Source organism: Monodelphis domestica, chromosome 5 (assembly GCF_027887165.1).
Source record: "Monodelphis domestica isolate mMonDom1 chromosome 5, mMonDom1.pri, whole genome shotgun sequence".
Lineage (NCBI taxonomy): Eukaryota > Metazoa > Chordata > Mammalia > Didelphimorphia > Didelphidae > Monodelphis > Monodelphis domestica.
The window spans coordinates 108,937,344-108,954,443 of NC_077231.1; the positions used below are offsets into that span (position 1 = coordinate 108,937,344).

A 17,100-nucleotide genomic window follows, 5' to 3' on the forward strand; every position below is an offset into this window, starting at 1 on the left:
TCTAGGCCTCTGGCCTAGGCACATGTTTCTTACTTGTATATTCTTAATCTTTAACTTTAATAAACCTCTAAAAAATATATATTCCTTGCAGAGAGAAACTAATTTCTACCTGCCTCAGTCTCCCCCTCTCCCCTAAATTTTAATCCTTACAGCTCTTTGTGGTGGCGAAAAATTGGAAAATGAGGGGATGCCCTTCAATTGGGGAATGGCTGAACAAATTGTGGTATATGTTGGTGATGGAATACTATTGTGCTAAAAGGAATATCAAAGTGGAGGAATTCCATGGTGACTGGAACAACCTCCAGGAAGTGATGCAGAGTGAGAGGAGCAGAACCAGGAGAACATTGTACACAGAGACTGACACACTGTGGTACAAGAGAACATAATAGACTTCTCCATTAGTGTCAATACAATGTCCCTGAACATTCTGCAGGGATCCAGGAGAAAAAAAACACTATCCACAAGCAAAGGACAAATGGTGGGAGTAAAAACACTGAAGATAAGCAACTGCTTGACTACAGGGGTGAAAGGGACAGGAATGAGGAGAAACTCCAAATGAACACCCTAATACAAATACCAAAAACATGGTAATGGGTTTGAAGCAAGGACACATGTGGAATCGTGTGTTGGCTAGGGGAGGGACAGTGGAAGGGGGGGAGGATAAGAAAAGAATCTTTGTTTCCAAGGAATATTGTTTGAAAATAACCAAATAATGTTTAAATTGGGAAAAAAAAGAAATACATCTCAAAAGGACAATGAGAGTGACATAACCAATAAGAGGGTGGAATAATTCTCCTGCAGAAAACCATTTGAAAGGTTGGCAGATTTGGTCTATTTCCAAGGGGTGAGAGAGCTGGAAGCAAAGCCAAACACCAAGGAGTACAAGTCACCCACCCCACACCTACTGCTCCGGATTCCAAAAAAGTACACAAGGCAACTTTGAGACCCCAGGACCCTGCCTAGGCCAGTTGCAGAGCACCTCACACCCACCCCTTGAAGTTCTAATCCTTAGCACAAGCCTGCAGTGAGGCCCCAAGCTCCAACACAGGGCAGTCCAGAGTGTACCAGGCTGTCATAATTCCAGAGTGAGACTCTGAGCTTTTTCCCAAGCTAGCAGGGAAGACCTGACCACCAACACAACCCCAGTACAAGGCAGTCCTAGCCTGGCTGGAGTTTGTCTAAGGGAAGGTCCAGAGCCCTGCCCAAGTTTGAACTGAGGCCCCAGGGCAAGGCAGCCTGCAGTGTGCCTGGCCTATATAATCTCAGAGAAAGGCCGAGGATTGAAGGGGAGCCTTGAGCCCCAGCATAAAGAGCTCACAGTACCCAGAATCCTGTAAGACATCAGCAATCCCAGGGGGAGATTGAATCAGCAGGGGGAGGTGGCTTTCAAGGCTCCCAGCCCCCACAGGCCATCCTTGGAAGGATAAAACTTGCAGAATCCAAGAACAAGAGCTGAGGACAGCAGCAAGGAAAAACTGAAGTTTAAGAGAGTGCCTTGTCTTTAACATAAAAGTTAAAGTTAAAAAAACCAAATCAAAACATCCCTATAGACACCAGAGATAGGATTATTTTTTGGAGTTGAAGTTCAGAGTGGTTACTCCTGTGTGTTGGGGTTGAAATGTTGTGTACAAGCCCAGCTAAGTGTCAGGGGGGTTGTAGCTCCTCACCCTGGGGAAGACTGAGAAACCACAGTGAATGCTCAACAGCCAAGTGAAGCAATGGAAAATGTTAATGGAGAACAGAGCTTGGGCTGGGGGACTCAGTTGTCACAGGGAAGTCATTGGACTGCGCTGGTAATGACATTAAGTGTAGAGACTGACTTGAGCCATCAAACTGACCTTCTTAATGAGTATAGGTCTTACCACATTGACCCCCTACTCAGTAAACTCCAGGGCTCCCTAACAGTCCCAGGATCCAATAGAAAATCCTTTACATACACACACACACACCCCTTCCATTCTTTTTCTCTCTCTTTTCTTCCTCCCTTCCTTCTTTCTTTCTTTCACCTTGATTTCTATCTTAGAATTAACACTAAGGATCAGTTCCCAGGCAGAAGAATGATAAGGGCAATAGGGGTTAAGTGACTTGCCCAGGGTTACACAGCTAGGTAGAGGCCAAATTTGAACCTAGGACCTCCTCTCCCTTGGGGCCTGGCTTTCTATCCACTGAACCAACTATCTGCTCCTCCACCCCTATGTTGTTATTCATTTTTCAGTTGTGTCTAACTCTTCATGACTTCATTTAGGATTTTCTTAGCAAAGATACTGAAGTACTTTACCATTTCCTTCTCTGGGTCATTTTATAGATGAGGAAACTGAGGCAAACCAGGCCAAGGCTCATACAACTAGGGTTTGAGGCTAGATTTGAACTAGGGGAGATGAGACTTCCTGACTCCAGGCCAAGTACTCAATCTACTGTGCCACCTAGTTGCCCTTCAGTCTTCTTATACCTTACACAACCCCTACCACTACCACCACCACCAATTTTGCTGTCTGGTGACACTGGCTTCCTTGCTATTAAAAAAACAACTCCATCTCTTGATTCTGGGCATTTTCGCTGACTGTCTCCCAAGCCTGGAGTGTCTTCCCTCCTCATCTTCATCTCTTGCTTTCCTGGCTTCCTTCATGACCCAGCTGAATTCCTCCATCCTAAGGATGCCTTTCCTGATTTCTCTTCCTTCTAATGCCTTCTCTCTGTTGATATTTTACTATTTATCCTGTATAGAGCTTCTTTATACAGAGTCAACTGTATGTTGTCTCCCCAATTAAGCTGAAGGCTCCTTGAGAGCAAGGACTGTCTTTTGGCTTTCTTTGTATTGTTGGGGCTTAGCACACTGCCTGACACATGGCTTAAGGAATGTTTATTGACTGACTGCATTGTGGAATCATTCGCCTCTCCAGGGTGTTGGGAGTTTTCCTTGTTCTGCTCATCTCAGCAGCTTCAGGATCTTGGTTGGGATATTCACTCTAACAACGCTATGACTATAGTCAAGACAGATTAGGAAGGTCAAGACAAACTAAGAGATGGCTGGAATAAATGGAAAACTGTGCTTTCAGCAGGATCTACAATGGAGTGGCATAGGGGCAGGGGCTGTCTGGTGGCCAAGTCAAGGTCCCTTCTTCAAATGACTCTGAGGCTTTTCTGCCTGAAAACTCTCTCTTGCTCCAGGGCACCAGGACCTTCCCCTGAACTGGGTTCTTCTCTCCAGATGCTAGAATCAGAGAGTTAATAAATACCACATTCAGGTTCTAGTCGAGGGTTCCAGAAATGTCTTAGCCTAGGCTTTTCCCATTCTCCAGCTTCTAGATTCAGGCCACTTAGTGTGTCGGGAGATATCTCTAGGAGATTTCTGTTGCTGCCCTGCTGATGAAGTTCCTGAGTTAATCTTTATCTAAAGCATTTCTCCTAATTCTGTGCTTGCACTAATAGTGCTGTAGGAAATCTTACCTGGGGTTTTCTCCCTCCACTAGGCTTGATGCAACTGGTGCCAAATAGACACCACTCCAGGGGATTTGCTCCACCTTCCACCCATATAGGTTGATCTTAGGGTCTCTGCAGAATTTTGAAGGTTCTGCTAATTTCAGGGATGGCTAGAAGACTCTACAGGCGATTCTTCTTTTTTTAAACCCTTAATTTCTGCCTCAGGATCAACACAAAGTTATCAGTTCAAGATAGAAGAGTGGTAAGGGCTAGGCAATGGGGGTTAAGTGACTCACCCAGGGTCACACAACTAGGAAGTGTCGAAGGCCAGATTTGAAGGCAGGACCTCCCATCTCTAGGTCTGGCTCTCAATCCACTGAGCTACCCAGCTGCCCCCTTTTTTCTTTTCTTTTCTTTTTTTTTTTAAACTGGTGCAGTTCTAAGTTCCACAGGGATGTTTACAAGGCATCTGGACTTACTAATGTCATAGCACACTGCCATCTTCCCATAATCCCTCCTTCAAATTTCTTCTTTAAATCATGCTTGTTTGTTTTTTAACCCTTACCTTTTGTCTTAGAATCAATACTGTGTATTGGTTTCAAGGCAGAAGAGTGGTCAGGGCCAGGCACCTGAGCCATCTGCCCCCAAAGCATATGTTCTTAATACCCAAACCACAGAGACATAGCAAAGAAAACTAAAGACACATTTCTCATAAATATAGATGGAAAAAATGTTAAATAAAATTCTCCTTGTCTGGATTCAGAAGGAAAACATCATATCGATACCCCAGCCCCTGCCTCTTTTGCTCTCTGGGGCTTGCTTTTGTTCCAGGCCTTCCATGTTTTGGCCACATCTAGCTCTGCTCTGCCTGGGAAAGCATGTCAGGTTCATACTCAGTCTTTTGGTCTAGTCATTTGCTCCTCACTGCCCATATATTTTGGCAAGCAAGGAGGAGTTCTGGTCACAATAGAAGCCACCAAGTTAGACTCCTAGAGGTGTCTATTGCCATGGTCGCTTCCACTTCAAGTCTTTTCAGGGTTAAAAACCAAGGAATTTGGAGAACTCTAGGAAATGCTCATCCATCCAAGAAGAGATGCTTCTGGCTCCCCAGGTTTCTATGATAACACCTATAGGGGTGGGGGTAGAGGGCAGGTAAGAAACTGTGAGCCTCACCAAGACCTGCACAAGCTAATATGAACTCACACTCACACACACAGACACACACACACTAAACATAGAAGGCAGTGAAGGATTTTGTAATGAGCAGTACGGTTAGGACTTTAGAAGTTCAAAGAGATCACAGTGGGCTAAAGTAGTCAGGGAAGGATTCACAGATGGGGACAACTGATCTAATACCTTTAGGTTTCCTTTCTTCCTTTTCAGTTTCTCTCCTTGCTTTCAAGTTCATGGTATAGGACAGCTTAGGTAGATATCCAGCTTAAATTCGATTTCAAATTCAGATATGGAAACCCTCAAAATACCACCTAAAGAGATAACGGGTCTAATTACATCTTCAGGCAGGAAGGGCAAGGAGAAACTGTGTGACTGGCTTTCCCCTTTGCCTGGATCCCTAATAGGGAGGAAATGGGAGTAGGTGGTAAAAGCAGGAAATAGAGAAGAGGTAATAAAAGAAGAATGAATCTCTCTTCTCTTCTGGAAGAAGCAGGAACCTCAAGCTTGATTCCCCAAGAGGCATCCATTTCTGTGTGCCTGTTCTCAGCTTCTATGGCTCCTCTTCACCCTTGATTAGGGAATTTGGAAACATTCATCCTGAAGATCAATCTGCCTTGAAAAGTGCAACATAGAGGATTAGTACATCCACCATTCTCCATTGCCCTGAAGGTCATAATCTCCTCCGGGAACAAGAGGAAAATGGACAAAAGTCACTAGTGATCTCTTACTCCCAGACCTCTGATCTTTATTGGTCTCTCAGAAGAACGCTATATAAAAATAAGATGCAGAGCAGGAGAGACACAACTAGAGGACGGTTTATTTGAAAAGGAGCTGCAGGCCTATTCAATAGGATTCAGAAATGTAGAGCAGGGGCTCCAGATCCCAACAATGTACTCTTGGGCCACAGTTTAAAAAAAAAAAGATGCAGCTTCCAGGAATAAGGAAGTGATACTATGACTGCACTCTGCCCTTGTCAAACCACATCTGAAGTATTAGATTCATTAATAAACAACTGAGTTTATGAAGAACATTGAAAAGGTAGAGGAGGTCAAGCAAGAAGGGGAAGAGTTTTGAGTCCATGTTATATGACAAGTTCCTGAAGGAACTGGAGATGTATAGAGAAAAGAAAATTCAGAAGGAACATGATAACTACTCAAGTATTTAAAGAAATCTCATTGGAAGATGGATTAGTTTTGTTCTATTTGGCAGCTAGGTGATGCAGAGGATACAGCTCTGGGCTTTATCAAGAATCAGGAAGACCTGAGTTCAAATCCCACATGGGACATCTGACCATGGACAAGTCTCTTAACCTCTGGTTGCCTCTGTTTCTTCATCTGTAAAATGGGGATATAATAGTACTTACCTCCCAGATTGTTGTGAAGATCAAATGAGATAATAATTGCAAAGTGCCTAGCACAGTGCTCTGAACAGAGTAAGCACTATAGAAATATTATTTTGTTCTTGTTATTGTTGCTATGATTGGTCCTTTGGGGAAGAATCTGGAGAAATTGGTGAAAATCACCAAAAGGCAAATGTGGGATTGGTGTGAATAAAATTTTTCTGACAATTAGACTTATCCCAAAGGGAGTAGGCTGTTTTGGAAAGTAGTGGGTTCCCTATCCTTGTACCTTATTGGGTAAATTATACCAGCATGAGTTGGGTTATATGGCTTCTTAGGTCCCTTCCAACTCTGAAATTCTGAGGTTCCATATTTCTGCTTTATCTCTCCCTAGATAATAGAATGTCTTAACTAAATTAGAGTCAGTATGATTCTACATAAAGTGCCCACGATGCCACACACTATATTGGACACTGTGGGGAATGTGGAACTTAGACCTGGCCCTTGACCTCAAGGACTTCCCCTTTCTCATAAGAATGATGAGACAGATAAGCAAATAACAGTAGCTCAGAGCAGAAACCTGAGCACATTAGGAGAGACATAAAGAAAGTTGTGAGAGAGTTCAGAGGACATATTATTTCTGACAGAGAGGATCAGGGAAGATTTCCTGGAGGAAGACTATTCCTGTCCTTCATTCCCTGGCACTTATTCCTAACTGCTGTTACCAGATTATAGAATCACAGATTTAGAACTAGAAGAGAGCTTAGATGAGATTGACTACAACTCCTTGATTTTACAGATGAGAAAATGGGTTGCAGCGATGTTCAATGATGCATCCAGCACGATATACCTAATATTAAATCAGATATTAATCTGAAGCAGTATTTGAATTCCAATCTTCTTGACTATAAGTCCAGCCCTCTACCTACAGTACTACTTAGCTAACAATAACAGCAACACCTCAGGCTTTCATCTAGTTATTAATTCTGTTTAACTTGTGTAATTATTTATGTGCTAGTACATAATATACTCAGACACAAAAACAGAGAGAAATCGTGTTGTGCTTACTCTACACCAGGCACTGTGCTGAGCCCTGGCAAAACAAGTACAAAGAAAAAAGAAGAGAATCTCTGCTCTCAAAGAGCTTACATTCTAATGAAAGGAGTTGGAGGAAGGGTGTCCCAAGGTCCAGAAGGGCTCCAGGGAATTATGGATTGAATTAGATTCATAGTAAACATAGGTACTGAAGGATAAAGGTGCTTCCCAAGGGTGAAATGAGACTTAAATGAGATGATTAATGTAAAGCACTTTACAAACCTTAAAGCACTATATAATAAATGCCAATTGTTTTCATTATTATTAGCCTACAGTCACTAGGGATCCAGCCTAGTGGTGATTTCATTCATCCCCTGAGCCTTCTACTGCATTCCTACTGAGAACAAGCAATGTTTCTAGAGCAATACAGAAGTGTGCTGATTGATGGATGATGATCAATCAACCAGTCTGTCCAGGAAAATAAAATGTATGCATACACATTTTAAGTTTGATCTGCATTATTTATACTTTCTTAAGGCTAGACAATCAACAGAATAATAAACCAAATAGGTGATTTCCTAGGTAGAAATGCTGACACTGGAAATTGAACAATTTTATAAGCTGATTAGAGCTGTCTTTTGCACACTCCCAGTGCTTTTTCAAATGGAGGACTGGGGACAAACTCATCAATCAGAAGAGTCTCAAGACTTGAAAGGAAGAGGCCTTTCTACCGCAAAGAAAGCTTCTGGGGTTGATGTCTACAAGGAGTTCGGAAGTCACAGGCCAAATGAGGTCTGGAATAAACATCATTTAATTAAGCATTAAATAATTAAGTAAACATTATATGTAAAGGTTACTAGATTCATTAATTAGATTCTGGAACAGCTTTGATTATGTGGCTATTTCTGCCTCAAGCTGGATCTAGTAGAGCAGTCCAGGAAGGGTGTCAGAAAAGGTTGTATTGCTCCAAGATGCCCACTGAATGCTAGTATTTCATATAGTGCTAGAAATGCTAGTTATATCAGCTAAAGTAAAAGGAATTGAAGGAGTGATAGAGGAAGCAATTTTTTTTATGTTTTTATGCAGATTGAGGATTTATTTAAACCCCACACAGAAGCAATGAAAAAATTTAATTTAGATAATAGCTTAACTAAAGAGTTCCTACCTTACCCCTTGGGTCTAATCTTTCCTTAGCTGCCATCAACTGATCTAACACACTAAAGGAAAATAGGAAGTTCAAAATCCTTCTGACTTCCGAAACTCACAGTCTTCCTCTGGTCAAAGGGGAGGTGGGAAATAACACCCCGGGCCAAAACTAAAGTCTCTCCTCCTTCCTCTTCTGGTGGTCCTTTCCTGGAGATTTTACTGGAATATCAGGTTGCATTCATTTCTCGAATGATCCTAGTTCTAACTAGTTTGATAATTTTTAGTTAATCTCTGAGGTATGGCCAGGTTTTCCTCAGATCATCTTTTCAGTTGCAAGGATTTTTCAAAATTAGTCTAAAGTCCATATTTGATTAATTGATTGAGACATCTCACCTAGTTAAACTATCACAGCTAAAATGAGGTTAGATGATTTCAATCCTACCTCTAAATATCTAAATTTTCTTTCTTTTTAAAAAAATGTTATGTCTTCTATTTTTCCATTCCCCGAATCCCTTTCCTTGCCCTCCTAGATAGCCATCCCATGTAATGAATAACGTTTTTTTATTTGAAATTTTTTATTTAATTGATTTAGAATATTTTCCCATGGTCACATGATTCATGTTCTTTCCCTCCCCTCCCCCTAGCCCCCTTCCTTAGCCAACAAGCAGTTCCATTGGGTTTTACATGTGTCAATTGAACAACATTTTTAAATACAAAAAGAAAAGAAAAATCAGCACAAATGAGCTGAAAAAGTCTGAAAAGACATGCAATGTGCAATACCTATGAACCTCTTGTTTCTGAAAGGGTGTGTTGTGAATGTCCTCTCTCATCTCTCCCTTTGAATCATGCTTGATCTTTATAATTTTGTTACATTCACTTCTGATTTGTCTGTAGTTGTTCTTTCCATTTACATTGTTGTTCAGTATGTTATTTTCAAAACTATTCAGACAGTTCCTATACGAGTTTCCTATTGACCTTTGTTCTGTTCTCTTCTCTGCATTTCACAAAATGCTTCAATACTCTTTTTCTTAATTTTCCTCTCTTCAAAAGTGCTCTTCTATCCTTCTCAGTCCCTGCCCCCAGATTTAAAGAAGGAAAGATAATATCCTTGTATAAAATATATATGGTCAACCAAACAAATCTCCACATTGGCCATGTGTAAAAATTTATGTCTTTTTTTCTAACTTGAGATGATCACTTCTCTGTCAACAAATTAGTAGCATGTTTCCTCTCCAGTTTTCTGGAATCATAGTAGGTAATTTTATCAGTCAGTTTTGAAGTCCTTCAAATTTGTTTGTCTTTGCAATGTTACTGAATAAGGCAGATAGCTTAGTGGATAGAGAACTAGAGGTCTGGAGATAGGAAGGTCCTGGGTTCAAATTTGACCCCACACTCTATAGCTCTATGACCTTGGGCAAATTACTTAACTCCAATTACCTAGCCTTTATCACTCTTTTGCCTTGGAACCAATACTTAGTATTGATTTTAAGGCAGAAGGTAAAGTTGTTGGAGGCTTTTATTTTTTATTTTTTAATTTAAATTAATTTAGTCAATTTAGAACATTATTCCTTGGTTACAAGAATCATATTCTTTCCCGCCCTCCCCTCCCCCCATCCTTCCCTTAGCTGACTTGCAATTCCATTGGGTTTTACATGTGTCCTTGATCAAAACCTATTTCCATATTGTTGCTATTTGCACTAGAATGTTCATTTAGAGTCTACATCCCCAACCATATCCCCATTGACCCATGTATTCAAGCAGTTGTTTTTCTTCTGTGTTTCCACTCCCACAGTTTTTCTCACAGCTCCTTCCAGGTTGTTCAGGATCACTGCATTGCTGCTAGTAGAGAAGTCCATATGTACAATGTTCTCCTGGTTCTGTTCCTCTCACTCTGCTTCCGTTCCTTTAGGTCATTCCAGTTCCCATGGAATTCCTGCAGTTTATTATTCCTTTGAGCATAATAGTATTCCATCACTAACATATACCACAATTTGTTCAGCCATTCCCCAATTGTTGGAGGTTTTTAAACAATGCTATTGAATAAATGGTTCTCTGGGTTTTGCTCATTTCACTCTGCATCAGTTCATATGAGTTTTCCTAACTTTGTCTTGTTATGTTTACAGCAGTGGAGGGGGGAGAAGGGAATAAAGGGATGATGAGAGAGAGAGAGAAAGTGAGACACTGTGCTTCTGACATTCCAAATGGTCCCTCTCTGTGCTAAGCTCATCCCTGCAGTCTGAAACCTTCCACTTTCATCATTTCTTACTATATTCCATTCGCATTCCATAATTTTGTTCAGCCATTCCTCAAATAATAGACTTCCTTCATATTATAGTTTCTCCAGTACAAAAAAAAAAATTGCTGTCAATAGTTTTGTACATAAGTTCCACACCCCCCTTTTCTCATTGGGATACAGATCTAGTAATGGTATTGCTGGATCAAAGATTATGCATAATTTAGTAAATTTGGGGGTATAGTTCCAAATTGCTTTACAGAATGACAAGATCAATTAATCACTCAACCTGCAGTGCCTTAATAAGCCTGTTTTCCCATTGCATAACCACTCCACCAATAATCATTTTCCTTTTTGTCATCTTTGTCAATCTGAAGGATATGAGGTAGAAACTCAGTAACTTTTATTTTCATTTCTCTAGAAGTGATTTTGAGCATTTCCCCAAATATCTATTGGTATCTTGGATTTGTTTAAGAACTACCTGTTATTACCCTTTAGCTACTGATAAGTGGTTATTATATTGGGGAATACTAGGGTATAGCTCTTACTCATATATTTGAATAAATTCCTTACTTATCTTAGAAATTAGAGCTTTTCAGAGAAATTTGCTGTATAGTTCTCCATTTCCCCAGTTAACTTAGTCCCTCATATCCCAGTTAAATTCCCCCCTTTGAATTTTAACTGCCTCTAATTCATTTGAGTCAAACTTTTTCAGTTTTATGTTTTTTTAAACTGTCTTATTTATCTTCTATGATCTTCACTTTCTCTTTTTTAGTCATGAACTCTTAACCATAGTTGCATCGGGTATTTCCTTTTTTACTCATCTAATTTGTTTAAGATGTGATGTTAGTTTTGTATCTAAATTACTCATCTCAATATGTCCATTTGTAACTTATTTTAGCCCATGGGAAGGAGATGTTGGTCTAAAACTTAATTTTTGCCACAATGTTTCCAGTTTTCTAAGCACTTTCTGTTGAATAACAGCCATCTTAGCCTTTATCAAATACTATGTTACTATGCTTATTTACTCTTATGTATTGCCTACCCAATCAATCCCATAGATCAACTTTCCCATTTTTTAACTAGTTTTCTAAATAATTCTGATTACTACTTTGTTGTATAGTCTGAGATCTGGTACTGCTAGCTCAACTATTTCCCTCTCATTATTTCTCTTGAGATTCTTGATCTTTTGTTTCTCCAAATGGATTTTGTTGAGTGGTAAGGGATTTCACCATAGACAATAATGAAGAGTCAGAATGGCTATCAGCTCAAGATGGGAAGGAAGGAAAGAGAAGTTGGAACAGGGGATGTGGATGAAGTGAGTGGAACCCTCAGGCTTAAGAGAAATGAGATAGAGATGAATGCTTATATTCTATGGGTCAGACGCATATCTGAGTTTCTAAGTTAAAGTAGCAGAAGATTATGGGTGAAAGACACACATTTTATGTGTGACCAACCCTCAGCGTGGATAAGGTAGTGAAAAGTAGACTGTAATTTAAGGAATCGGAAGAATTTATGGAATTTGAGGAAGCATAAATATGATTTTTTTTAAAGGAGGGAGAATGACATGGGGGCTGATATACAATAGCCACCAAAATTTTTGATTTAATGGATTTTAAAGGGAAAAGGTTGCTAAGTGTTATAGGTAAATGGAGAGTTGAAGTGAAGCACTTTGCTTCTGCCTCTAGGACCATTGTTAGAAGGGGGTAGACTGAAGGGAAAGCTAGTCTGGGAGAAAATGTACATGAATGAAGTGTCATTAAGAAGAGTTAGGCCTCACCCAGGATGAATAGGTAGAAAGATAATGAAAGGAAGAGGTTCAGGGCAAAGGGGAGTCTTTAAAATTGTGGAATCAGGATTCTATAGGGCATTATAAGTAGGGTGGTAGTGGGCCCTGGATAGGCAGGGTTAAGTAGATTGGGGATGAGAGAAAAGGAAGTGGGGATTGAAGACAGTACAGAAATAGGGAGAAAAACAGGAAGTGAGAGACTGTTAAGCCTGTGGGGCAAGTGGTTGCTGGCAGATGTGTAAGAATGATCACAATTCTAAGGCTAGTAGAGCTAGCATTTATATAGGACTTGAAGGTTTACAAAACGTTTTCCATAATATTAACTCATTTTTTCCTCATAGGTGCTCTGGTAGATACTATTTCTATCTAATTTTGCAAATGAAGTAACTGAGGCAGATAGAGATTAAATGGCTTGCCCAGGGTTACCCAGCTTGAAAGTATATGAGGCTGTATTTGAACTCAGGTTTTTCTGATTCCAAGCCAATCAGTACCTCAAGGTAGCCTAGATTCATGGTATTGTGCCATGGAATTAAATTCCTCTTAATAAATAGGTTTCTTAAAAACAACCCCCCAAAAAGACACTATTTCATTTGGTTTGAAAAATCATCTTCACAATTTTTGAAGACAGAGACTTCTCTGTCTTCAAATACTTCTCAGAGTATTTTAAGGCAAAATAATGATAAGCAATGCATTGCATAATTAAGCTAGAGTGTAAGTTCTTCCAAGGAACTGGAATCTTAATAGAGAATCCAAATGACTTTAAAAAACGTTTAATTAATTTATTTGTTACATTAAAATACCCAGTTGATCTCCTCCCTCTCCACCCCTACCCCACTCCCATTAAAGAAGGCATCATTTGACAAAAGATGTGTAAATAGCTTTGACCACAGCCAACAGTAATGGCTATAAGGTATATTCTTGTGAAAAGACAACAGTTTTTCCTTGACATTTAACTTATATACAAATATTTGCCTAAATTTTAGGAGGGAGAATAAGACATTTCAAAATCCTAGTATTAGGGAGAAAGGGGTCTTTTGCAGAAATGTGTGTGTATTCATTCTTTATCAAGCAATATCAATTCTTTTACATTTGCAAGGGAAAATGGTATTTGCAGTTACAAAATCCCTCAGTAGAAAATATTTTTATACACATTATAAAAAGGGGCATAGCATCTCCCAACTAGAAATCATGGTCTGCATCTATGCCTGCTATAATTTAGTTGGCACTAACACTTCCCTTCTTTCACTTCCTCCTAACAAACACCTGATAAAGTGACCACATCTGACCATGTTTACAGCATTCAAAGTCGTCACTTTAGGATGTTGCCATTACTTAAAACAAACAGGGGGCAGCTGGGTAGCTCAGTGGATTGAGAACCAGGCCTAGAGATGGGAGGTCCTAGGTTCAAATATGGCCTCAGCCACTTCCTAGCTGTGTGACCCTGGGCAAGTCACTTGACCCCCATTGCCTAGCCCTTACCACTCTTCTGCCTTGGAGCCAATACACAGTATTGATTCCAAGATGGAAGGTAAGGGTTAAAAAAAAAATCATCCTAAAGTGACTGCTTTGAATGGAATAGCATTCATTTAGCTGGCAAATAAATTCTAGTAAGTTTACTTCAGCCCTAAAAGTGTTTCTAATTTTCTTGGTGAGGGCACCGCCTCTAGAGATGGAGAACAATAACCTCTTCTGGACTTTAGTAGGGGATCCTAGAAGCACAACATTTAGAGCTGGAAAGGACAAGCTTAGCAGTCATCTTGTCCAAAGCCCTCATTTTGGCATGGGCCTTGTACCCCCAGAAACTCAGACAAACTATTATCAGGGAAATTCCTTTGCTCCCTTCTATCCTTGTGATTCCTAACCCCAAACATCTGATAACTCCTACAAGACCCTGAGAGAATTATCCTCCTCGGATAGTCTTTTAGATTTAAGATGGACAGAGAGATGCACCACCAGGCTACACCTTGATACCATCGAGCTGTATCTCAGACATCCATCAGTCCCCTAAATTATGAGGATCATCCCCTATGTCTCCAGGCAGACCCGGTCAGTTGACCAAACCCCACACTGAAAGCCTAGTCACCACAACAGCATCAGAGTTGTAAAGAGTATAAAATCCCCAGAATTGATGTGGTCTGGTGAGGGAGGCCAGAGCAGGAAATTGCCCAGCCTTGGAAGAACTATAAAAAATGCCAAAGTCCCAGCTGGAATGGGTAACAGATAAAACTTGGGGGGGGGGGGACCCTGGAACATAAAAAATGCCAAGGCCCCAGCTGGAATGGGTAACAGATAAACTTCGGGGCCGAAAAGACCCTGTGACATGAAAATGTCAAGGTACCAAGAACAGTATGTAGCAGATAAGGGCTGAACATACTGGCAACATTCCAACAAGGATATGCAACAGATAACGGACTGGAAGGAGGAAGGGAGGGGAGCCTACATGCTGAAAGATACTTAAGGCCCAGCCTTAAGGAGGGAACTCAGAACTCTTTTGGCAGGGTTTCCACTGATGTGCATCAGTAAAATAAACGGCCCTTTCTTTGCCTGATAGCATTGTCTTCCTTGGTGGTGGGTGAAATCCCAGACCTTAACATTGGGGGACAGCTTTTCCATCCATGCTGTCTTCCCAAGGAATGACTCCCCAACTTGTTGTTCCACTTTGCTAATCTCCTGGCCATTCTCAACATTACTTTCTAAATTAAATTTCTCTTTTTATTTTTAAGCTCAGTTTCCTAGTCTTGCATTTTTGCAAAAGGTACCCTTCCCGAACCAGGAGGTTCACCTCTGCATCCCACAACAATGTGACAAGAGGAAACAAATCTAAAGATTTTGTCACTGCTAAGGAACACACAAGTTGAAAGTAGGAGGGTGACCCTCTTGAGTTACCCTTTGATAGATCGTATAAAACAGCAACTAAGTAAACTGGACAACCGATTTGCACTTTTTTTCCCAAGAGTTTTCCTTCTTTTTTGATAGGTATCCACTAGTGTGGGTTCCTACTCCTAGGTCAGCTTTGGGGAAAAGCCAGTAAGATCTCCAATACCAAACAACAGGAGCAGACTACAAGCACTAAGAGAGGACTTCAGAGGCGCCTCTATCCTGGAGGCTTCCAACAGACTGACAACTTGGGAGTGATGTCCTTCCGGGCAGTGAGGGGCCAGAAAAGGTAAAACCCCTGAGGAGACGGAGACTTTCGTTTTGGGTCTCTTGCTCCGTTCCTGGCACACAGACATTTTGCTTACTTACACGAAATTGAAGCCCTTCTCTCCCCACTTAGTGATTTCCGTCACTCTGTAATGCTACTTGGAGAAAGCAAGTAGCTGGAGCTCAAGAATCTCGGTTCGAATCCCAGCTCAGCCACCAGGTAATGGTATAAGAACCACCTTGGCATGTTTTAGATAAAGAACTTCACCTGGGGAGGCTAATAGGCAAAGCTGAGGGAGTCTTGGAAATCCAGGGTCTTTCGCCTTTAAGTGCTAGTAAGGGACTGGCCTGGTGGGAGGGGTCTAAAGTTGGATGAAGGAAGAAGGAAGAGTAAAAGGACGAGGAACTTCCGCGAAGCTGTGGTCCAGTCTTCTTCAGCCATTTAGAAGCTCCCGGGGACGGCCGGCATCTCCCAGCTTCCCTGGTCCCTCAGCTTGTGGCAGCCGGAGCAGTAAGTATCCTCTCCTGCGGGGAATCCTCGGGGCCAGCCCAGGCAGGAGCTCCAGTTTCTGAGCGCACCTCAGAATTCCCCCTCCCCGACTTACCTGTAGGTCTTCCGTTGCTTGCCCCGGGTGGGGGTAGGGAAGGAAAGAGGATGGGGACTGGCTGGGAAAGAGGGTAGGAGTGAAGGTGGGGGCCAAGCCCCGGTTTTCCCCATCCAATCCAGTCCCGCTTTGTTCTTGTGGCCAGTCCTCCTCCCTAGGATGAGCTCTTCCCGCGCTTTTGTGTCCTGAATTCTCCCGCTCCTCATCCTCTTCTGTCCCTAGCTGACTAGGGAGATCAATTGTTAGCAAGCATTTATTAAACGCCCATTATGTGCCAAGCACTGGTTAAGCCCTGTGCATACAAAAATAGCCCTTGGTTTTCAAGGGCTCACATGTTAATGGAGAAGATATCATAAATAGCTCAGTAAACAGAAAAGATTACACTAAGAAAAAGAATCTCAAAGGAAAGGCTCTATTAAAGGGATGGGGGACAGGAAAGGCTTCCTGCAGAAGGTGGGATTTAAATGGAATCTTTTTTTGAAAAATTTATTTAGTCAATTTAGAACATCATTCCTTGGTTACAAGAATCATATTCTTTCCCTCCCTCCCCCACCCCCACCCTTTCCCTTAGCCGACGCGCAATTCCACTGAGTTTAAATGGAATCTTGAAAGAAGCCGGGGAACCAGAGGGGAGGGGAATAAGTTTACAAACGTGGGGGAAAGCTGGTGCCAAGGGAGATGGCACGTCGCTTGAAAATAGCAAATAGGGCAGTGGAACTGAGTCGTAGAGTCTTTGGAAGGGAGTGAAATATAAAAAGATTGGGAAAATGGGAAGGGAACAGCCTGTGGAGGGCTTTAAATGCTAAAGGGAACATTTTCTATTTGATCTGGCGGTAGGGAGAGCCTGGAGTTTGCTGAGTAGTGGTCACTTTGGCGGCTAAATAGAACTCCTATTGGAGTAGGAAGAGACTTGAACCAAGGAGACCAATTAGAAAGCTATTCGGGCAAAAAGAAGTATTGAGATCTTGTACTAAGAAGGTAGCTGTGTAAGTGTAGAGGGAGAGTCAATTCAATAAATATTAAGCACCTACTATGTGCCAAGCACTGCTAAGCCTTGGACATATAGGGAAAATGTTATGCTGGTAGAAAGGACAAAATTTGGTAACTGATTAACTGAGGTGAAAGAGGAAATGGTGGTTCTCTCAACTGTTATAGAGAATTTGGGAAGAGAAGAGGGTTTGGGGGGGAAAGATATGCTTTCCCCATCGAGCTCTTT

At 41.3% G+C, this 17,100-nt stretch overlaps 1 protein-coding gene and 1 long non-coding RNA gene across 9 annotated transcripts in view; one reads left to right on the plus strand and one right to left on the minus strand.

The window, feature by feature from the left end:
* Positions 1 to 4,687: 4,687 nt before the first annotated feature.
* Positions 4,688 to 16,403, minus strand: LOC103101881 (uncharacterized). The gene is made up of 2 exons (XR_472729.3): positions 15,885 to 16,403; positions 4,688 to 5,206 (listed from the first exon to the last, which is right to left on the minus strand). It is a non-coding gene; the product is annotated as an uncharacterized LOC103101881 (long non-coding RNA).
* BID (BH3 interacting domain death agonist) overlaps positions 14,613 to 17,100 on the plus strand; it is a 51,972-nt gene continuing 49,484 nt past the window's right edge. For 3 of the 8 annotated variants that reach the window (XM_016425363.2, XM_056797305.1, XM_056797306.1), the window contains exon 1: positions 15,686 to 15,790. Coding sequence is in view for 1 of the 8 variants with exons in the window: in XM_056797307.1 (XP_056653285.1) it covers positions 15,652 to 15,790 (139 nt within the window). In the remaining 7 variants the exon portion in view is untranslated. 8 annotated transcript variants of the gene reach the window in all.